General features: G+C 35.5%; 1 protein-coding gene across 5 annotated transcripts in view; it reads left to right on the forward strand.

Moving 5' to 3' along the window:
• Nucleotides 1-21,200, forward strand: part of SCAPER (S-phase cyclin A associated protein in the ER) — a 166,049-nt gene that overhangs the window by 19,332 nt on the left and 125,517 nt on the right. For all 5 annotated transcript variants that reach the window (XM_055805663.1, XM_055805669.1, XM_055805684.1 and 2 more), the window contains exons 6-8: nt 10,304-10,404; nt 11,728-11,844; nt 15,381-15,541. In XM_055805663.1, the coding sequence (XP_055661638.1) occupies nt 10,304-10,404; nt 11,728-11,844; nt 15,381-15,541 (379 nt within the window). The remainder of the gene's footprint in view (nt 1-10,303; nt 10,405-11,727; nt 11,845-15,380; nt 15,542-21,200) is intronic.

The following is a 21,200-nucleotide window of genomic DNA, read 5'->3' on the forward strand; positions in this document are numbered from 1 at the left end:
AGGGGAGTTCAATGTCATAAAACTTACATAACATTTGTGTTGCTTTTATGTTTTAAAAGATCCTTTTTCTCAGCACAAAAAAGTGCTTTACCTGAGTAGCTGGAATATGTGTTTGTTTTACGGTCTTTTGTTTGTGAGAGTTTCTTTCAAATGTTACTGTTAAATGATGATTATCACTCTTGATAAATCACTAAAATTTCTGTTAATTAAGCTATGAAGTATAAAACTGTTTAGTCTGGCACATTATTTTTACTGATGTTTCACTTCTATCAACGCTATTGATTATCATTATTTATTTTGGGGTGGCTATTGTTGACAGATCCAGTCTGGTTTCTACTAGAGGTAGAGTTGTCAATGTGTTCTAGCTAATGAGTTACAGCAGAATATCGTAACTGCTGTCTTCTGAAGTGACTGCTTTAAGTAAGTCTTAATAGATAAGCATATAACATTTTTGGTACTACATACATAGGCTTCAACTAGGGAATGATTAAACATGTTAGTGTGGACGTAGTTTTGAATTTGGATGGATTATTTGTGATCACGAACCACAAACAGATGCTTGTGGAAACTGTGTCTTCTTCACCTCTGATCCTGAAAAGCCAGTGCTTGCTGTTCTCCATCAAATGAAATACCTTGTCTAAGTATAGCCTTCATATTTTGGAATATATAGAAAGTGCTTATTGTAGTACCCCAACCTTTTAGGAGTTCATAAATTAAAATCGTGATCTAGTCTCGGAGTTCATTTGGCAAGCAGTATTTGTTAAGAAGCACTCATTTGATGCTGTTTCAAGAGTTCATATAGCTTAGTAGAAGGGCTATGTCCTGCCTTAAAAATAGCTTCACTCAGTCACTCAGATCTTTACAATCTGTCCATTTGTAACTCAGTTCAGGCAAATAATCATAATTTATCTAAAACACACACTTTTTTTAGTGCCTTGGCTTTGGTAGTCCTGTATACATTGCTGTCATGTTACTCCCAAGCAGCAGGTTTCATCCTTTGTCTTGTTCTGATCATGCCTGGTCAATCTTGCAAGATCTTCTGGTCATGCCTTTTCTTGCTACTTGGAAATGTTAAAGCAATGAACAGAGTCTAGATTCCCTGTTGATGTCAGCTTGGGTGTCCACTGTTGCAAGAAAGATGGCTGTAGCAAGGTTCTGTGTTACTCCAGGGGTGGCTCCGACCACTTGAATGTGGAGGATTGGGAGGATGCAAAGTGATTTTATGCCTCTGAATGAGGCATATGTGAATAACAGCGTAGTATGAGGCATAATATGAATTCTGTCTGGTCTAATGAGATACCTCCCTAACTGCTGTCATCAGTAGAATATCAGTAATGTAGATGTGGCATGGCAAAATATGTTAAGCTTCCTTGGCAGGAAAATAACATCTGTAATGTGTGTAGTTCTTTGGGTTTTGGACTTAGGAGGCCAGGTTTAATGCAGTCATGCCATGTCTTGTCTGTCCTTACATAGTCATGATTTTCGGTCATCCCTGCCATAACTTTTAATATCAGTGGACCAAATTAAATTAACTTGGTGGTCATAGATTTCATGGTGGGAGTATGTGACTAGCTTGAAAGCTGATGTTCTGTTAAGGTTCACATTGCAGAAAAAATTGTGTCAATCTTTATTAAACCAGGGAATTCAGAGAAACAAGAGAAGATAAATGTACTGAGGGGAGAGGGATTGTGTATGTGGTTGTTTCTTGTTTGAGTGAGGATTTTTTTTTTTTTTGTTTTAAATAAGAATTAATTGAAGCACATGTCATTGTGTCATTTCTGGCACAAGAGGAATCAGTAAGGACATAATGGGAAAACAGGCTCCACTAGATCCACAATGTGCAGAATCTCTTAGGCTTTTTTTGCTTAGTGGTTTGTTGTGGTGTTTTTGTTTGTTTGTTGTTTTTATTTATTATTTCTCTTTGAGCAGGAGGAGTTCTTAGCTTTTTCCATTTGTATGTATGACAGTACTGGTCTTCTGGATATTTTAATTTTAAGATGAAAAATCCATTTATAATAAATGTTTACTAAAGCTCATGCTAAAAATGAGAATGGATTAACTGTGCTTTTATGTTCTTTTTTGTAAATTTATTATACTACATAGAAAAAGATCAAGTGGTTAAAGTGTTACAAGGTATAGTAACAGACATCAGCTCATTTGAAAATGGATTAATGTATTTCTGCTATACCTGAAGAATTGAGAGGATTTTGATAAATGGGAATTCCACATTGCCTTGTTTATTTCTCATACTCATTTGACAGAGTATCTTTGTTAGCTTTTTTCATGAAGTACCATTTTTATTTTTACTACAGGACATATGTGGGAAATAATACTAAATAAGCAACCAAAATGGTTAAACTGCTAACTTTTCCTTTGTTTAAGTGGGGGTTTGAAAAATTATTTCTGTTAAGATAAATCCATGTTATCAAAAACTTCCTTAATTTCAACTTTTAAAGTGATCTCTCCTCAAACTTATGTCTTGGTCAAATGGACATGTGCTCTTCTATTTAAACATCTTAGTTGTATAAAGATTGTCTTAAAAGAAGACCTGTGTGAAAATGAAACATGACAACTTCTGGTATTTAAAACCTTCAGATTAACCTGGTATAAAAGTTCTGGTGGGTTTTTGTGTTGTTTTTTTTAATGTTTTGCTCTATTGTATTCTTACAAGTTGGTATAGTTTTATTGATTACATTGTCACTGAAGATAATGTTTGATGCTCCCAAATCAGAAAGGGCTCTAGTGGCTGGTTGTGGTTGAAATAGAGACAAAAGGGTTGAGGTAAGGATACAAACAGTGGAAATGTGTGTAAGAGGATCGGTGGTTGTGTATATTTTCACTCAGCTTTGGGAACTGCTGAAGTTGCTATTTTGCTATTGATCTGGAATTGAGAACTCTCAAATCAAGTATATAGATGTGGCTTTGATACTTTGTATATAAAGATACAATGAACATGGTTGAATTATTTGTAAAATAAAGAGTTCGCAAGTTTAAGCATCATCTTACTGTCCATAAATCAGTTTGTGCAATAGTGATAGAGATTAGCCATAGTCTAATAGATTTGGCTATAACCTTCAGCATTTCAAACTGCAAACTGTATGGATATACTATACATTAGCTAGGTTTCTGTGTGTCTGATATTTATATGAATATTTTACTGCCTAGTATTTTCTAGGTTTGGGTGTTGAGCTTAGGCAGAAAAGAAATAATGCCTTTAAAACTCTGTTTTCTAAAAGGAATTAAGCCCAAAATTATTTTTAGGTGGAAGAAGGCAAATTATATAGTCAGTTTTGGCCAATGGAATTGTGGTTAATGCAGCAGAGAAATGTGTCTGCTGCTGCTGTTTTGTGGTCTTCAGGTGTCTCAGCAACTGAGTTTATTTATATATGTGTCTGTGTATATATAACAAAGAAACAACACACTACACATAAAACTGACAAGAGTTTGAGCAACTGGATTCAGCAGCTAAGGATACAGTAAGTCTAGAAGAACCTCAGACTACTTCAAATTTCATCTTTGGGTATTTTTCTGCATTTTCTAGCATTACTTACATTTCTATAAGGTTTTGGCAAGGGTAGTTTCTCTCCTTGTTTTAAAGCTTACAGATGCATTCTGAAGTTGATCTGCCTTGAGTATAGTTCAGTGAAAACAGTTTCGTTCTGCTTGAGATTCTTATTCCCTGTTACAAAATGGAAAATTCAGCAATTAAGTTCTGTTGTGCTGAGTCTCATGGACAGCACAAGATACTCTAAAGAGGTGGGTAAAGCCTTTCCCTTAAAAGATTTGTCACAATGTGTGGTGGTGTTAAGAGAAAGAACCAGCTGAAACAACTTTTGTTAAGCTTCCAATCAGGGTGATACCTGTGAGAGGGTTTGAGTAGATCAAAGGCCTCCCAGAAGGAGAGAGGAACTTAGGTCATTAGAGTCTTTTGCTGAGCATGTCTTGTGAGGGCTGCTTTTGGTTCTGGGCGCACTAATTCTAATGATTTCAACCTCTGCGTGCAGACTGACACTCATGGTCATCCAGGCTGATTACTGGCTTTTAAGACAGCCAAGAAAATAAAACTGTGTCTACACGTGTTGGAGCTGAAAGTAGAAAACACGATTTTCCTAACCTCATTGAAAAGCAAATCTGCAACAATTTAATGTAATGGCCAAGCTGACCCGAACAGGATCTTGATCCTATTTCCACTGATAGGAGCCAGTTCAACTCTGTCCCATGTTACTTTTTTTGGAGGATAAGTTTTGATCCCCTCCCCCCCCCCCCCTATTTTTTCATTTTTACAAATGTGAAAAGTACCTGGTTTGAGGGAGGTAAAAAATACAGAATCTGGTTTTGATACATAAGACTTTTTGGGAGACATTATTTTTTTTACGTGAATGTCACTTACCCCCTTGTAGTGCTACAAACCCTAAGAAAGGTATCCCAAGAAGGCTTATGAAGTAATTTTTTCCTCAGCACAGGCCTCTAAATATTTTGTTCAGAAGCATTAGTCTTGTTCCAATGTGCTGGATTCCTCTGGGTCTCTGTGTGAAAAAAAAATCATGGCTTTCCAAAGGAATTAAAAAAAACCCACCCAAAACCAAAACAACCCAAACTGCAAAATCTGTTAAGTGTTTTTTAATTAAGGTATATTCAGCATCCTTTGTGTTTTTACATCCAAATTCTTTTAATTGCTAATTATTTCCCCACTAGTGTTCTCTATTAAGTGTGTTCTATCAATTTTGTAACATTTTGAGCATTAATGCTTTGTTGTATTGGTGTCTTCATTATTTGAGCCTCTAGAATATTTCCAGTTAGGAGGAGAATTTCAGCATGGGATAAACTCTGTGACTGCATCTATTTTCTTTTTATTTAGTAAAACCAAGGTGATGATGAGTTTCCCTGAAAGGCTAAGTGAATGATTAAGATACTGGAACATGTATAATTACTTTTCTGTGTTTCTCATAAGGTGGTCTTTCAGATCTGTAGGGTTTTATTATATTCAGGTTGTTTGAGGTCTAATTCAGTGGTTGGGATATGTCAGAAGTATGCTAGGCTGCCACTTACCACTCACTTTAAAAATACATCTTCTATTTCTGAATTTGGGGTTATTTAGGAAAAATATGTTTATGCCTCTTTCTAAATAAATACGCTGTGGCCGTATTGTGGCAGTCAATGCCAAGTGAAAATCTCTTCTGTGAGTGTTCTTCTGCCTCTTTTGGGGCATTTACATTTTAATTGTTGTCATCTTCCCGCAGATGAGTCAGCAGTGAAGGACAGGAAAATGGGGTAATGATTGGGCATTCAATCTCACAGGTGGAAATGGATGAGATCTTTCAGAATGGTAATTATTCTAAAAAGCCAGATACTGAAGAGCTGGCATCTCTTCTGGTTGGCAGTCTGGATAATCCTGTTCCTGCCTCTCCATCTTTCACATCGTGTGTGTATGCATATATATGTGTATATATAAAAAATAATAATAACTGTGTGATTAAGTCCCTGCATGTGCCCGCTGACCACTGCATTCATTCTTATGGAGAAAATTTACTTTGGTAATAGTTAGGCTTCTCAAGAGCAAATCCTTGGCAGGTAGTGGGTTACGGCTGTCATGTCGTAGGTGAAACAATGAGGAACAAGCTGAGGCCATATGCAGTGTATTGAATACTTGGATCTAAGAGGTCATGTGTTCTGCAACTTCATCGTGTTTGCTGCTTAGTGGCTTGTGCAAGGTCAGGGTGAGAGCATTTAAAAAAGGCATACCAATGGGAAGAACTTTTGCTACTGGAAAATTATTCTGTTTTCTTCTTCTCTGCATCTGTTTTATAGTTTTCTTTTTTTTTTTTGGTAATAAATAGTATCTACCATGTACTGAAGTTGGTATAATGAGAGTCATTTGGCTAGAGGAGCTGCTTCCTTTTATCCTTTCCCAAAGTTGTAAGAACCGCCTTGGCAATCATCTTTGTTTAACCTAACCCAGAGCTGGCTTAAAGTGCTTATAATTCAACTGTATGAAAAAAGCAACGAGGAAATTTTTTTAAGCAATTTTCATGTCAAGTTACTGAAACACCCAGTTAACCTTAAAAACATAAAGGGGCAAAGAACTACTTAGGTTGTCTGTTAAAAATGTACTCCAGGGCAAGAAAATTGAGTTTGTTTTGGTAAATACATAATCTAACATATTTAGTATAGATAATGGAACAATGTAAAATAAACCATACATTTCTAGCCTTGAGAATAAATTAAAGTATAGGTGTATTGACTGAGTTAGCTTCTCTGACATGCATTCTACTGTTTTGAGTTGTGGGAACCTTCAAATTCTACCATCTTCCATGCTTCCCTGTTTTCCTGCTCCTTTTCTGAGAATGGGAGAATAAATGGGGAAGATGACAGACATTTCAAAGGCATGTTGGGATTTCCAAAAAAAGTGAACTTCTGTTTTTAAGGATTATAACAGGCCTATCTAGGACCCAAGTTAAGATTGTCCGGATTCAGGAATACAGGATTATTCTGATGTAGCTACTATATATATATATATCAGATGTTCTGGTTGATTGCAGACTAACTGATATGGTCAACCAATTGAAGAGACAAGAAGTACCTCTTTGAGATAAATACATAGAAACCAAAGTAATGACTGAGAGCTGGAGGAAAGAAGGAAAAGCACAGCACTGTTTGACATGCAGGAGTATTGATCACAGAATAGAGGGGAGAAAGAAACAGGAGCTGTATTGTGAGTGGTTTTAGTTTTATGTCACAGATTTCCCTTTCAGTGTTGCTTTATAACAGTATTGCTTTCTTTTTCAGTTGCGCTGGCTCTTTAAAAACAGTATGGGATGGATATGACCTTGAAAAATAATGGGATTTAAAATTGTTTTGACTCTAGTGCAGCCCTAGTCTACCCCATAAAGGTTCCTTTTTGTCAGCACCTTCTCAAGTGGTGCAAGTTTCCACTGCTTCAGCACCACAGGGTATATCTGCTACACTCGGTATCGTAGGTGAGCTAGAGAGCTGTATTGATGTCCAGGACCCCAGAGCCCTGCACGCCAGTATTGTGTGTCACTAGGACAAAGGGATGGCGCCAACCGTCCTGCTGTACGCGCCAGTAACTAGAATTAATTACAAACCAATCGAATCCGTTGCAGCCAATTGGTAAACTAATTGGTAATTTTAGCTGTGCATCTATATGTAGTTATCTGGATGCCTGTAACGACGCTTTCAGAGCCACTTTTGTTCTGCTTCATCCTGCCTGACAAAATGGCCCTCATAGCTTTAAGGAGAAAGATGTGCATCAGTGAATATGGGGCCGCTCCAGCTGCTTGTCTTGTTTGTATTCCCTTGTTCGTAAAACATGACTCGGGTTACAGCTGCATGGTTCTGCTCTGATCATTTCTGATAATGTGTAGCTAAACATTCCTTAAAATAGGTTAAGCCATTTATTGTATTTTTTTTCCTGTGCCAGTGAACCTCAGGAATATTACTCATATTCAGATTTTTTTTTTTTTTTTAGGACTATCTCAGTGGCAGACTTGAAAAGTAAATGATTCAGAATTAGATTTTGCTTTCTATGCTCTTATTGTTACTAACAGTCAGCACAACTTAGTATGGGCTAACTTAAATGGACATGAATTGAATTAGAAAGCTGAAATTTTATTAGTGAACATGAAAAAAGAACTGGCTAAAATACTTGAATTGTTCATTTCTTGCAGCAGACTTTACTTAAGAATTATTTTGGTGCTGTAAACTAACTGCCCTGTAAGAAAGATTTTGTTAGCTCTTTTGTGGAGTATTTCCAAACAAAGAACAACTTCTACATCAGTGGTATTCTGTTTGATTTGCCTTGTGTTTGACTTTCTTGTGACTTTTCCCTTACAGCAACCAGCATATGCTCTAGATCTGTCATACATGCTAGTTGAAAGGATACTTCTGTGAAAACTGAAGCTGAATTTCAAACATGCATTTGTGTTAAAATGAATAATCATCCGTATAATTTTACATGATAAAGCATTTTGCATACATTAGAGGTCCTTTTTCTATTAAAAGGACAATTAAAATTAAAGATGAATGAGACGTGATGTTACAAAAATGTGCATTTGTCACCTGTATTGTAGTGGAGTGTTTTTACTGTTTTCAGTGTTGAAAGTTTTACTGTTAAAATGTTAAAATATACTTAAGGACCAATACATTTTCATTTGTAATTGTTCCCAAGATATTTCTAAGTAATAATTACTTGCTTTGAGCAGAAAATTTCTCTTAATACTAGCAGGAATGACTTTGACCTACTAAAGATTTTGCAAAACAGCAATACTTTCTCATTAGTGTTTTTCATTATACCATAAAATGATGTCTGTATTTTAAACTCTGCATGTGAAGCCAATGTAAGTTTTCATAGAATGCAAGTTTCATATATGGATTTTTATGATTTTGCAGCTTTGTCATCGTAGAGTACTGTATACATTTTTTTTTGGTTTTTGAAAGAGTAGTTATGAAAGCTTCTATTTCTGCTTGATGTTGTCTCAAACCCTCTCCTTTAGAAATGTATTAATGTGCTTTGTTGGGTGATACCAGCTCTGCTGAGGATGTGTGTTATGTCTGGTGGCTGTGGTGGTCTGTGTGTTTTTTGTCACATTCGGTAAATGATTTCTGAGTTTGTGTGAAGTGTAAGTGATTTCCTAGCTTCACGCATGGTAAACAATTGCTCCTTTCTCTACCTGTGACAGTAGATAACCGTAGTTTGCTCAGGGAGCAAAGCTAAGAGTTTAATCATAAGGTCTTTTGCTCTGCCTTCCTGTGAAAAAAATGGCAGTATTGTCTGATTAAAGACTGCAGGATTCCAACTTACCTTCTGATTTTTTATTGTTTCTGTATGTAACTTGACCTTACTGTAGTTACTACACTTGTACATTTGAGCAAACTGGAAATCAGTAGGTACAGTCAGTAATTCCTGAAAGTTAAGGATATTTTTATGAGAAGTCTTTTAGTTTCCTGCTGTTTAGCCACTGGCATTTTATGTATGAATTTCTTCCTGATAGGATGTGAAGTCAAGTTAATTTTATATGTCTTTTCATAACAGTTAATTTTATTTAAGACCAACACATAATTTGCAAGATTCTAACTAGTTAATCAAGATCTGCAATATTTTGAGTAAAGCTCCAGCATGCCCACATAATTTCTGACAGTGTGTGCTTAATCCTACCCAGGAAGTATGGGATGGACTAGATTGCTCTTAAAATCCATCCCAGTTGAGGTTTTTTTATGATAATGTGTAAATCTTTCAAGTCATGAAGTATGTTCAAGACTACATTGTTCAGTAATTCATGTAAAAATGCATAAATTCTTAGATAACTATGTCATTTAAAAGTACTTTTAAAAATGGTAACAAATTACTTGGTTTGTGATGGTCAAGAAGTATAATCTGGGTATTGGAGTCTGGACACGTAATTACTACATAGGTGAGAATGTGCAGTTAGCAACTTTTTCACTTGTTAAGCTGTGCTAATCAGAGAAGAGAATGTGAACTTTGCATCTTGCATCTTGTTTGTTTGCCAGTAAGTTTATGTCAAACTTGATTTTATAAACCCAAGTGTAATGCTACTTTCTCTTTTTCCATTCAAAATACCATCACGAGAGTCTTTTTGATTAAAAACTGGGCCGGTATTTGTTGGTACAGTAGTGTTGATGATCTCGCATGACAATAGAAGGTCTGTCATTAATCTGGACATGTACAAGCAGACATCATTTGAAAGCTCTGCGCACTTGAAAGTCTGTAGGAACAGGATATGGTTTGCTGAACTTCGGAGGCATAAGAACTTATCTTTTGTAACGCAGGGATCCCAGGATTCTCCAGAAGGAATTCCCTCCATCTGATGCAGTTGCCTTTGTGTATTTTTGTGTATTTTTACTTCACAAACAGATTAATCATGACATTTTTAGTCTCCCACAGGTCTATCAGGTTTTACAGGCAGTTTTGCTTCATTTGATGAAGTATGTCTAGCATATTTGAAAAGATAACTCTGACAAAATCCTGAAACTGATACTGCTGTATGTTCAGAATTATTTTCTTGCCAAATTTTGCTGTTTTGTCCTGAGACATTGATGCTTGCCGAGATCTTAGAAAATGTGCACTTTTTTTGATAGGATAAATGTTTTAGTGTTTTTTCACATAAAAATTTAACTATTTGGGCATTTTTGTATTCAAGGTTTTTCTTGGTTTTATTTTTGTAAGAGGGTGAAGATTAGTAAATTTCTTATTTTCTTTTCAGTTCCTTTATTGAGTGGGGGAATTGTTTTAAATACAAAGGTTGATGTAATGGTTGCTTTCCAGGAAGTCCTGATGATGCTTGATAACTATGTAAGGGACTTCAAAGCACTGATTGACTGGATACAGCTACAGGAGAAGCTAGAAAAAGCTGATGCTCAAAACAGGTAATTAGATTTATATTTTTTTTAATCTGCATCCAAACATTGACACATAGTAAACTTCATTCTGTAGCAGAGATTCAGCAAATGGAACCAATTTTAATACTTGCTCTGGGGCATCAGGAATGAAATTTTCCTTTTGGGGGCAGAATTGATGTGAGGACATAGAGGGGATTTTATCCTCCCTGGTAGTGTTATCAGTGAACAGCTGTGCTGGAAATGGTAAAGAGTTTGAAAATACAGTATCAGAAAGGTAAAACTGATCACATCATTTCAGTTTGTGCCTGGTGTTGAATTTGTGCCTTGGTGCCTAAGTTTTAGCTTTGAGAGGTAAGTGAGAAGTAAGGTTTCATTTGTGCCTGTAAAGTATGGGAGACCTGTACTATGTGTGGACTTCTGTTTTCCTTTGCTAGGTAGTGAGTTCAGTCACACATCTGCCTAGGTAGAGACAAAAAGTAGACTAAATGTGACAGTGTTTTATTAGTTGGTTATGGGTTGTTAATCCTGCCAGTTGTACTGGAACCAGTTAAAAATAATTTATGTAAGTGCTTTTTAGAATGTCTTCACCAGCACTGGGTTCTACAAGTTTGGTTTTGTTTTTAATTGCCAGTTGTAATTTTCATGTAATCAGCTTCAGGAGTAAGAGTTAAAAATGAAAAAAATCGCATCAGCTTCAAAGGGATGCATGATGAAACTGCAATCCTGGCTTCTGCTTCAAACTGTGTTTGGATGAGAACTTTTTAGGTTGGTGGCAGTTAACTTAAGTCAGCTTGTTCAGTTATCTTTGCAAGTATACATTTATCAGTAAATGTTATTGCTGACAAAGTTTGTATGTCAGTAGAATAATAGGAGGAGTAGATGGTGATGCATTTGGTTAGTTCTAAAGTTTTCTGTGTACTGGAGGTATTTGATACCTGTATTAACCAAAGCAGCATTTGAACTGCACTGAACACTCTGTTCCCCAGAGTGAGAAAGCTTAGGATACCTTAAATGACTGTGGCCTTTTATGTGCATTGCTATTGTCACTTGAACTAGAGGATATTTCCAGTCCTACGCCTAATCCCTTCCTTGTAACTGCTTGGTTTGATGTTTGGTCCCACACTGACATTTAAATTAGCATTGTAGTCTTGAGAGTATGCATTATTTTTTATATGGGTCTGGCTAATATGTCTTGGAGTTGATGTAAAAACAATTGCTAAGATGTACGATTAAATTCAAGAGTATTCGTTAATACTTCACTGCATTTGTTGGTGCTGTTTTTCCTTTAAGGTGGTAGAAGAATAGTTATTGCAAATTTTATTTTAAAATTTCTCTTCCCTGAATTTGCAGACCTACTTCATTAGCCTGGGAAGTAAAGAAAATGTCTCCAGGACGCCATGTGATTCCGAGTCCATCAACAGATAGAATTAGTGTGACATCAAATGCTCGAAGAAGTTTAAATTTTGGGTATGAAACCAACCAGATCATAAGTTTATTAACGCTAACTTAAGGATTCATGTGAAGCAGAGTTTGTGATTATAGTATTTTTCTATAGTAATCAATATATTGTTTTGCTGTTTATTAAGTCCTATATGCAATTATTTGCATTTATGAAAGAAAAGCGCATAATCTGTAAAAGAAAATCCTATCAGGGACTTATATAATGAAGTAAAAAAAAATTATTTAATTACTGGTTGCTCCAAAGACCTGAAGATAAAATACAATAAGTATATTTCATGTTATCATTTTAATACTTTAATGTCTTCCCACTGCAAAACAGAGGTTGAACTGTCTGTAATTGGCATTTTAAAATTGCCAGTGTATGCAATGCAAATGGCCAACTGCATATGCAAAAGTTAAATATAGGCCAAAAAAAGTGAATGTAAAGTGAGATAATGATTCTGATGAATAGCAAAACTGATAGCACTTAAATGTAGAGCATGTTATGTACTACAAAAAAGCATCTTTTACTTGTGAAAAGGTGGTGGTTTGAAAGCAGTTCAGCAAAAATGTTGCATAAACACCAGTTTAGAGCAGGACTGTCTGGTGCTGTTTCAGTTCTAGAGAGCACCTATTACATATCCAATTTAAATCTTTCTCAGGGTGTGTTTTTTAGTTCATTCATGTTTGTTGGCATCTAGAGCACATGCTATTCTGTTTTGTAAGTGGTTACAATGTCCTCTTGTATTGGTTAAAATAGCTGAGGTATACTATTAGAATATTTGGTCAGTACCTCTGAGTATTGAGCTCTCTTAAATTTTGAATATCAAATATTTCTACAAACATACTACAAAGTGTGTTTGGAAATACTGGTCCAGTGGTGCTGATCTCTTTGTGCGTATTGATACCGATCTGACATTTCAGAGCTATCTGCTTAAATACATGATGATGGGGAGAAAATATGCAGAAGTAGTCTAATGAAAAATTAGAGTCTGGTGGAAATCAGCGCTCTTTTATTTTTATTAATATTTTAATATTAATATTTATTTAATTTTATTAATTATTTATATATTCATATATTTATATATTTAATTAGTATTTATTGATTTGATATTAATTATTAATATTACTATTAGTAATATAAGCACAGAAGCTCAGCGTAACAAAGTTATGCTAAGCCTTTTTTTGAATGTAATTACATGTTGCTGTTGTTGCTGGAGCTGTTTTATTCACCATCGCAGGAGATAATTACGAATTGCGTGTGTTAAAGCAGCTAATAACAAGATGAGTTTTCTATCCATCAGACTTGCAGACTTTTTCTTCTGTCTTAGTCTGCTTGTGTGTCTCAAAGCAGGGCAGCGCCAGACAAATAAAGAGTATTTTGTGTGTGTTTGAGAAAATGCGATAAAAAATAAGGGTTTTGTCATACTGGGTACTATGGAAATTTTTGTGTGCTAGGAATTATTATGAAAGGAACAGAGGACAGAAGAGAAGGTGGTGGTGTACCGCTGTAGAAATTCATAGTGAACAACTTGTACTTTTGGTTGTCTTCACCTCTCCCAAAAGCAGTATAGAAAAAGTAGGAAAAGTACAGAAACTGGAAATGGGAACAATCAGAAGTATCCAACAGTATTAATACAGAAAGAAAATAATTTTGAGAAGTAGTAACAAGAAGGCTGTGATAAGTAAATTCACTTACAGAGAAGATGAGTAGGAAAATTTTGTTCATTATTTTTCACGAAAAGGAATTGGGAATACTAACTGAAATGACTAAACACTAACCTTAAAATGACAGAAGTGTTTTTCAAGACTTAGTATGTAGAATTTGTTACTATACAATGCTTTGGATGCCAAAAGCATAAATGACTTCAGAAATTCGTATCACAAAGATTAAAGTCTATCTCTTGTTATTAAACACAAAGATTGTTTAATAAATTACAACAACTTTCCAGTGTAAATTGCTGCAAACTGGAGAGTATGCAAAAGGCAAAGTTGTTCTGTACCACATGGTTCTGATAGTTTCTTTGCTGGTCTGTATGGCACTGTTAGGGTACAGGGCTTGGCCTCCTCCTGGTTTCCTCCCATGAAGTGGTATTGCATCCCCATAGGATGAATGGGGATTATTAAAAACAAACAAACCAATCAGCCACATTTTTATATTTTGTGGAATTATTCCTGATAGGGTTCTTTTTGACGGCTGACTTGATAAAACCAGGAAATAATGATAAACTGATGTCTCAGTGGGGTTAAAGTCAGTGAACAGTCAAGTTATATGGGGTTTTTCTACCTGTTTATTTGAAACTTGTAAGATTTCATTTTCTTTGTCCTTGATTTGCTTTAGCTAGTGAGACAGCTGCATTTGTTGGGTTATTTTAATGAGTGTTGTAAAGCTTGGAAGAAAAATCAGTTGTATGGTCGTAGATAAAATGACTTGTTACAAAAGAGAATTGGACAGTTCTTGGATATGTGCTTCTTGAATATTACCATTCTGCAATTTAAAATTTTGCTTGCATTCACTTAAGTGGAGCAAAACCCTATATAACTTTAAGCCGTGTGCAGAAAATGACAATTTTTTTACAAAAAGCAAAATAAAATAATTAAACAGTCACTGCAGTTCTGTCCATCCAGAAATTCAAAGTTTGGGTGGTCAGTGTTATTTGGACCTTAATGAAAGTTAATAGAATGGCCTTCTAGATTTACAATTTATTTTTGCTGAGTAGGTAATAGAAAAGAGATCGGTTCCTTTATTCCCTTCACCTTGGAACAAAGTACATTATGGATTTGTGTTGATCTACATTTACAATTAAACCTGCATGTTTTTTGACTTCCTGCCCATATGCTTTGTTAGACTCCATATTAGTAATGGTTGTAGCCTATTCTATACAGGTCATTGATGAAATAGGCTGGACCCAGGAAGAAGAGGTGTTATATTTGGCTGTAAATACTCAAGATATGTTTGCTTCTATGATTTCAAAATTTGGTATCAGAGAATGTTTCCTGTGGTGTTTTTCCATCACTAGTGTGTTGCATGTTTCTTCTGTCATTTAACATGTCAGAAATTTTAATCTGAGCGTTTAGCTGCTTGTTAATTTAGTTTCATTGACTACTAAACATAAGGAATCTCACCTGCAGATTTTTGTCGAGGTGCAACACTGTTTTCTATCTTCTGACTTTTCTGTGACTGGGAGCATGTAATAGGCTATTGAGATAGTTACCTGATAGAAAAAAACAACCCAACAACACCAAACCCAAAAACCAGAACATCCCACCTGCTGATTTATTGCTACATCCTTGTTTCTGTGGTTAGATTTACTTTTTTTCATTAGTTGAATTTACAAGGATTTTACTGATGAGAAATCTATTGAGGCTTTAATGTTCAAGAACTACAAATTTAATTTTTATAAACTAAGGAAAGAGAAAAGGAGGCAGGTAGGTTTTTGGAACTAGCTGTCAGCCTGAGTCATTGAACGCCAAGATTAAGTAGAAAGTGTCCTGATAAAGTTTTCTAATGAACCATTCTGTTACTTGATTGGACGCTAAAAAGAGCTGTGACTTTCATTTAGGAACCCTGCAGTGACAATTTCTGCAACACGCCTGGCTCCTTCTGGTGTAAGTTGGGCTGATAAGGTAAAAGCCAATCATGGAATTAAAGCTGCCAGTCCTGAGCTAGCAACAGCACAAACCTTTATGCCACCTCCGGTACAGAAGTCATCGCGGAAAAATGGCAAGTTATTTTTACAAACTGTGTGGTGTAAACAGAGTGTGATGACCTATTTTCAAACAAAAATTAAGTGTAATTTTGCAAAATACAATGCTTAAATTAAGTATTGAAATAAATATCAATGCAGCCTTACATTGTAATAGTTCAATTGAAAAAGTTGTGTTATGCGTAGGTAACATTCCACTGTGTTTCCACTAGCTAGAATTTGATCTGTTGAAATACTAGTATATAATACCCTGAGAAACGAAAGGTCTTTGGTCACAAACTAACAATCTGACTGTGCAGTTTGGAATGGCTTAACAATATAAAGAATAGTATGTGTCCAGGAATCTGTAAAAGAGCTCAAGATGGTTTTATGTGCCCTGGGAGATGATGTTATTAGAACAGTGTTCAAGTAACAACTGGTCATTTTTTCTTTGAAGACAAGAGCTGCCACATTAAGTTATGAATTGTTTCTCCAAAGATTCTCCTTGGAGAATGCTTGATGCGGGCTCTTTTGTTCTAGAAGAGATTTTTTTAGCTGTAGACATAAAAAAAACCTTTACCATTTAGGCTTACAAAGTTAGTTTATTTGCACATGCTGAAACCCTGGGATTGTCTTCAGAGATACTTTTTTTCCATTTATTTTTTTCATGTGTGGTCCCAGATGACTTTCTGCAAAATCAGCAGGCAGAATGTAGAAAAAGATATTCCGAAAGAAATGAAAAAGAAATATTCATAATTTGGGGTTTTTTTAAAAGAAAAATTACTGGAAGAGAATATATTAATTGAACATAGTTGTATGTTCAACCTAGTAGTAACAGAAGTCGTATGTAGTGGTTTGGACACCTGTGGTATACTATGGAACTAAAATGCCTTGTACAAGTGCCTTGCAATTTAACATAAGTGAGTTCAGTAGAATGCGAGTCTTATGCTTAGAAAAGAACAATCAAAACCATATTCTAAAAATGATTGATTGAGTGGGAATTGATTTATGCTGTTTGCTTGAGGGAGTATCTTGCTGTCTGTAGTTGCAGTAAGCTGGTTAGAGAACAGTAGCAGTTTCGCTGTTTTCAACGCTAACTGAAGGTGTAATTCCACTACTTTTAATTTTTGCCAGTAGTTGAAGCTACTCATAACGAAACCTTTTCCTGTTCATTATTGCTCATATTAAAGTGACGGACTCCAAGCTGTTGTTAAAACACCTTTATTAGGGATTCCTGTTCGTATGGAGAATTTTATTAGTTACACAGGGGATAAAACTGATCTGCATTTCTGTATGGATAATGTATTTTTAAGAGGCTAAAAGGGAAAAAAAGGACCTTATCCTTACGTTAGTTTTAGGCATTTAAATGGCTGGAGAGTTGGGGTGCTGTGATTTGTTGGCCATTGCTTGCATCTGATAAGCACCAAAAAGAGTGAAACAACTTAGGTCCTGTAGTACCTACTGGCTTATAAGTGTTCAGCAATTTTCAAAATAAAATGTACTATACAATTCAGACTTGAAATATTTCATTTTAAGAAATAAGTCACTCCTTCTAGAGGCTTTGTTTATTCTTGAGACTCTCTTACCTCTGAAATTCAACATTGGAGAATTTCAGTGATTTTCTCATGACTGAATTGTAATGCTTTTAACAAATCAAATTATCTTTAGGAGCATGTTATCCTTTGTGCGGAGGCTAGGATCACTTTGGTAAAATCGAATTAACCTCACTGATTGGAGCATAAGAGAACCTGTGAAGTTTACTCAAAGGGAGTCACAGAGGCTCTTCACATGCATTATTGAAGCAGATAGGAGGCTTGTGTATCATCTGCTCTGCCTGTTCACCAGCTCGTGCACTCACAGCTGTTAGGTACACGGAGGCCTCGTGGGAAGGAGGATTCCTCCTGCCCCTCTGGAGTGCTCTCTTGCCCAGCTGGGGCTTACAGTGGCAAGATTCCCCTAAAACACTTTCTCCAGTGGTTTCCCAGCAGCATTATCATTAGGTCTCACAATGGTTTTGTGAAGTGAATGAGTGGTATGATACAGTTTCCTGTTTCACGGTTGATGGAATTTCCAAATTTAACTAAATGTAAGTCCTTAGGGAGATAGGAAACATACATTTTTCCAGATACTACTTTAAATTATTTTTTTCTGGATGCATAATTACATGCGGTTAAATCATCTTACCTAATTTCCCTCACTAAACTTACCCTCACTATTTTAATAAAAAAATAATTTTGTCATTTGTGCTTGAGTGTTTTCTACAATATGAAGCATAGTCTACTGTTACTGTCTGACCAGTTTACAGCAAGAGAAGATTGGTTTAGTAACAGTAGTACACAGAGGTAACAGCCTAGCATGAAATGAATTCCCAGGTGCTCATGGTAAGAGGTGAGACAGGTTATACAAGTTTAGAGTGTACATTAAGACTGGAAGTAGGTGCTTACAATTAAAACAATTGTTTATTGTTTTTACATAACTTAGGAGAAAGGGCAGTCAGGAACATGTAAACTTCTCAGAAATATCCAGTGGGTTTTTTTCTGTTGCCATACTTGAAATGTAGTATTATTATTTTATTGTTACTGTTATCATCATCATCATCATCATCATCATCATCATCATCATCATCATCATGATGTATTAATTCCTGTATTAATTACTCATTCCCATAGTTGTGAATAATGTTCTTTGTAATGTAGGTAAGACTTCAGACTTTGCAGGACATAGAATCCTCTAACATTTGGGCTCAAACATGCTGGCACATGATCTTGTGGAAGCATGCGTAACTTCTCAATATTCAAGAACAAATTGCAGGAATGTCACCACAGACAGCAAAGGATAGTTTATTCTGGACTGGGTTGTCAAATTCTTAAGCACAGTTTCTGTTGTAAATTTTACATTTGTTCTCTTTTTTTATATAACCCTCCCCTGATATTTTAAAGTGACCATTAAAAGCAGCCCCACAATTAATATCTCTCAAGTCTTGCCTATTAACTCACCATCTCTTGTTATGTTTTTTTTTTTTTTTTTTTTTGTTTGTTTGTATTTATTTGTTTTATTGTTCTGGGTTTTACGTTTTCTGCTCTGTAACTGTTTCAGCTGAGTTCTTATTTCTAGATCTGCTTCCAGATTCTCAAGTAATCATGGTTTTCCAAAGTGCCTCTTGAATACAGAAATACTACTTCAGATTAAAAAAAAAAACCAAAAAGGGACTGAAGTTTAGTACTGAGTGGGGAAGGTCAAATAGGCGTTGGTAGGATATTACTTTCAAGTAAATTTTTAAGAAGGGACATGTATCTCCTGAGGTAGAACTTGTAAGAGTTTTGCACATACTTGTCTAGATTTATTTTATTAAAGTTGCCAGTAAGGCTGCCTGGCCAGTTTTTCCAGATGGAGTAACTATGAAAGAATAAGGCCGTGGTGACTGTGAGGGGCTCAAGATAACAGATGGCTTGTCACTTCAATGTAATACAAGAGCAAGCAGGGACAGGGAAGTTCAAATGAAACTAGAGAATGATCAAGGTAGTCAAATGAATTATTCATTAACAAAACTCTGGGAGTAATCAAACCCTGCATGTGATAATAAGTATGTGGAGATGGCTACTGGGCTATATGAAAAGAATTCCAGACTTGGGGAGAAAAAAAGTGAAGAAGGGGTGATGCCCTGCTGAGTATTAAATTTGCTTCAGATTAAGAACTTTGTGATCTAATGTCAATAACTGTAATTAGGTTTGCAAGCTTCTTGTTAAAAACATGTCTGGAAATGACTGAATACTAAATTGATAGTTGAATTAAAATGAAAAAGTAACTTCTTGTGCACAACTAGCTATCAGATGGCATAAAACTGTTAAACTGGTTACAAATACTTCAACAGTCTGAATGCATGCTTGCGTTAGAAACTGTTTTGCATTTAAAGAATTCACCAAACAATATTCTTTCAAACACAAGTATTTCTGTGCTGTTAAAATAATTGGATGAGTCTTGAGTAATTATTATGAATCTGAAGTGAACAAATACAGACCAAAAATTGAACATGTATGGTTCTTACTAAAAGTTTAATTCCTATGGTAGTAAGTGTGATTATGGCTTTGATGTGCTCTGAATAATTTCATTCTGATTAATTCTACTCTTTTGAAGTACTAAGAAATATGCAATGAAACAAGGAATCAACTAGACAAGGCAGGCAAGAATATATATTATTTATTTATTTATTTAGAATTAACCTCTGTAGATACTAGTAAAGATATCAGAAGATATTAGTACAATTATTATCAAGATATGTAAAAGATTAGTATCTCTTATTATGTAGATCTTACGAAGATTGTCTTTAGGGCGTATCTCCTGATCTTTTTTTAATGTAAAAAAGATGCCTTATGTAAGAATTTACTTCAATTTTCAGAGCAAGAAGTGAAATCTTGCAACAGTCTTGTTTTGCAAATGATGAGCAAAAAGAATCGCAGTCCAGAAGTCTGCTGCAGTAAAGTGGTTGCTTGCCAGGGATATTTCTTGGCCAAATTTTATCACAAGCTATATACAGCAAAATATTTGTAGTCCTACCAATTACAAAGGTCAGTGGGGTAGGAGCAGCTGTGATATACAAGGGGTTGAATTGGTCCTTGTTGTCCCATGTGATGCAGGGCCATATTCTACACAGGCTGCATGTGTGGAGCTTTCTGCAGTAAATCTGTTTGTGATTCTTGTGGAATTAAACCCCTATACCCTATAGCATTGTTGGAGATAAGATTGTCTCTGAGAGGGTAATAACATGTTTTTATCACTTGATCCTGTAGGTAATAATATTTTTTCCATATAAAGATGACGAAATGAAAATAAAGCCACAGTTGCTCACAGGGGTTGGATAGAAAGTCTGTGGTAAACCAAAACCTATAATCTGTGTGTTTTTGACTGCCATTCCCCTCTCTTAATCAGTGGTGCATACTGGAGCCTATGCAAGTGCACATAGGAGGAATGAACATTGAAAAAAATTTTGCAGAGGTATGCTGTCTCTGGTTACCATCAGTAATCTGAAGAGATCAGCTATAGACATTCACACAAAATTTTGGAACTTTGCTTTAAAATACACAGTGAGTTTTCTAGAGTAAAAAATTTCAACAGTAAAATATCAAATTGAATTATCTTTTTGCATTTGTCATATTATCAGTGGTGTTAAGGTTTGTAAACAATTATATAATTACGTAAATGCAGCTATTGCATGAGCTGCTCAGCTAAGATAAATTTCAGTAAAACCTGTCGAATTCACTGGAGACTCATGATTTACACCAGCCGTTGGTCTAGGCTGCTGTGTTTCATCATGAGATATTAAAAGAACCCAGTTGTTAGCACTTAATGTTTGTGAAACGCTATATGCCAGGAGTAGCAAAGTATGAAAGTGCCATTAGTTCTGGTTTAGGCTAATTTCCAGTTTACTGATTACTGCTGATGTTGAAACAGCTGAACATCAGTTCAAGTCCACGTAAAGGTCGTTTAGTCCAGTAGGTATAATGTTTTTATCTTTTACCTAAAATAATCTTCATTTTTATTGACAGTCCTATGACTGCCACTTTGCCGCTTTGTAGTCCAGCGTTCTAGTGTAAGGTGTTGGTACTTGTTTTAGAGCTGCCAGAAACATGTGCCCTGGAGGGAAATGTAAAAAGACTCAAGGGCTTTTGACTGTGACAATTAATGTTAAGACAGGTCCTT

This window comes from Falco peregrinus, chromosome 1, assembly GCF_023634155.1.
Source record: "Falco peregrinus isolate bFalPer1 chromosome 1, bFalPer1.pri, whole genome shotgun sequence".
NCBI lineage: Eukaryota > Metazoa > Chordata > Aves > Falconiformes > Falconidae > Falco > Falco peregrinus.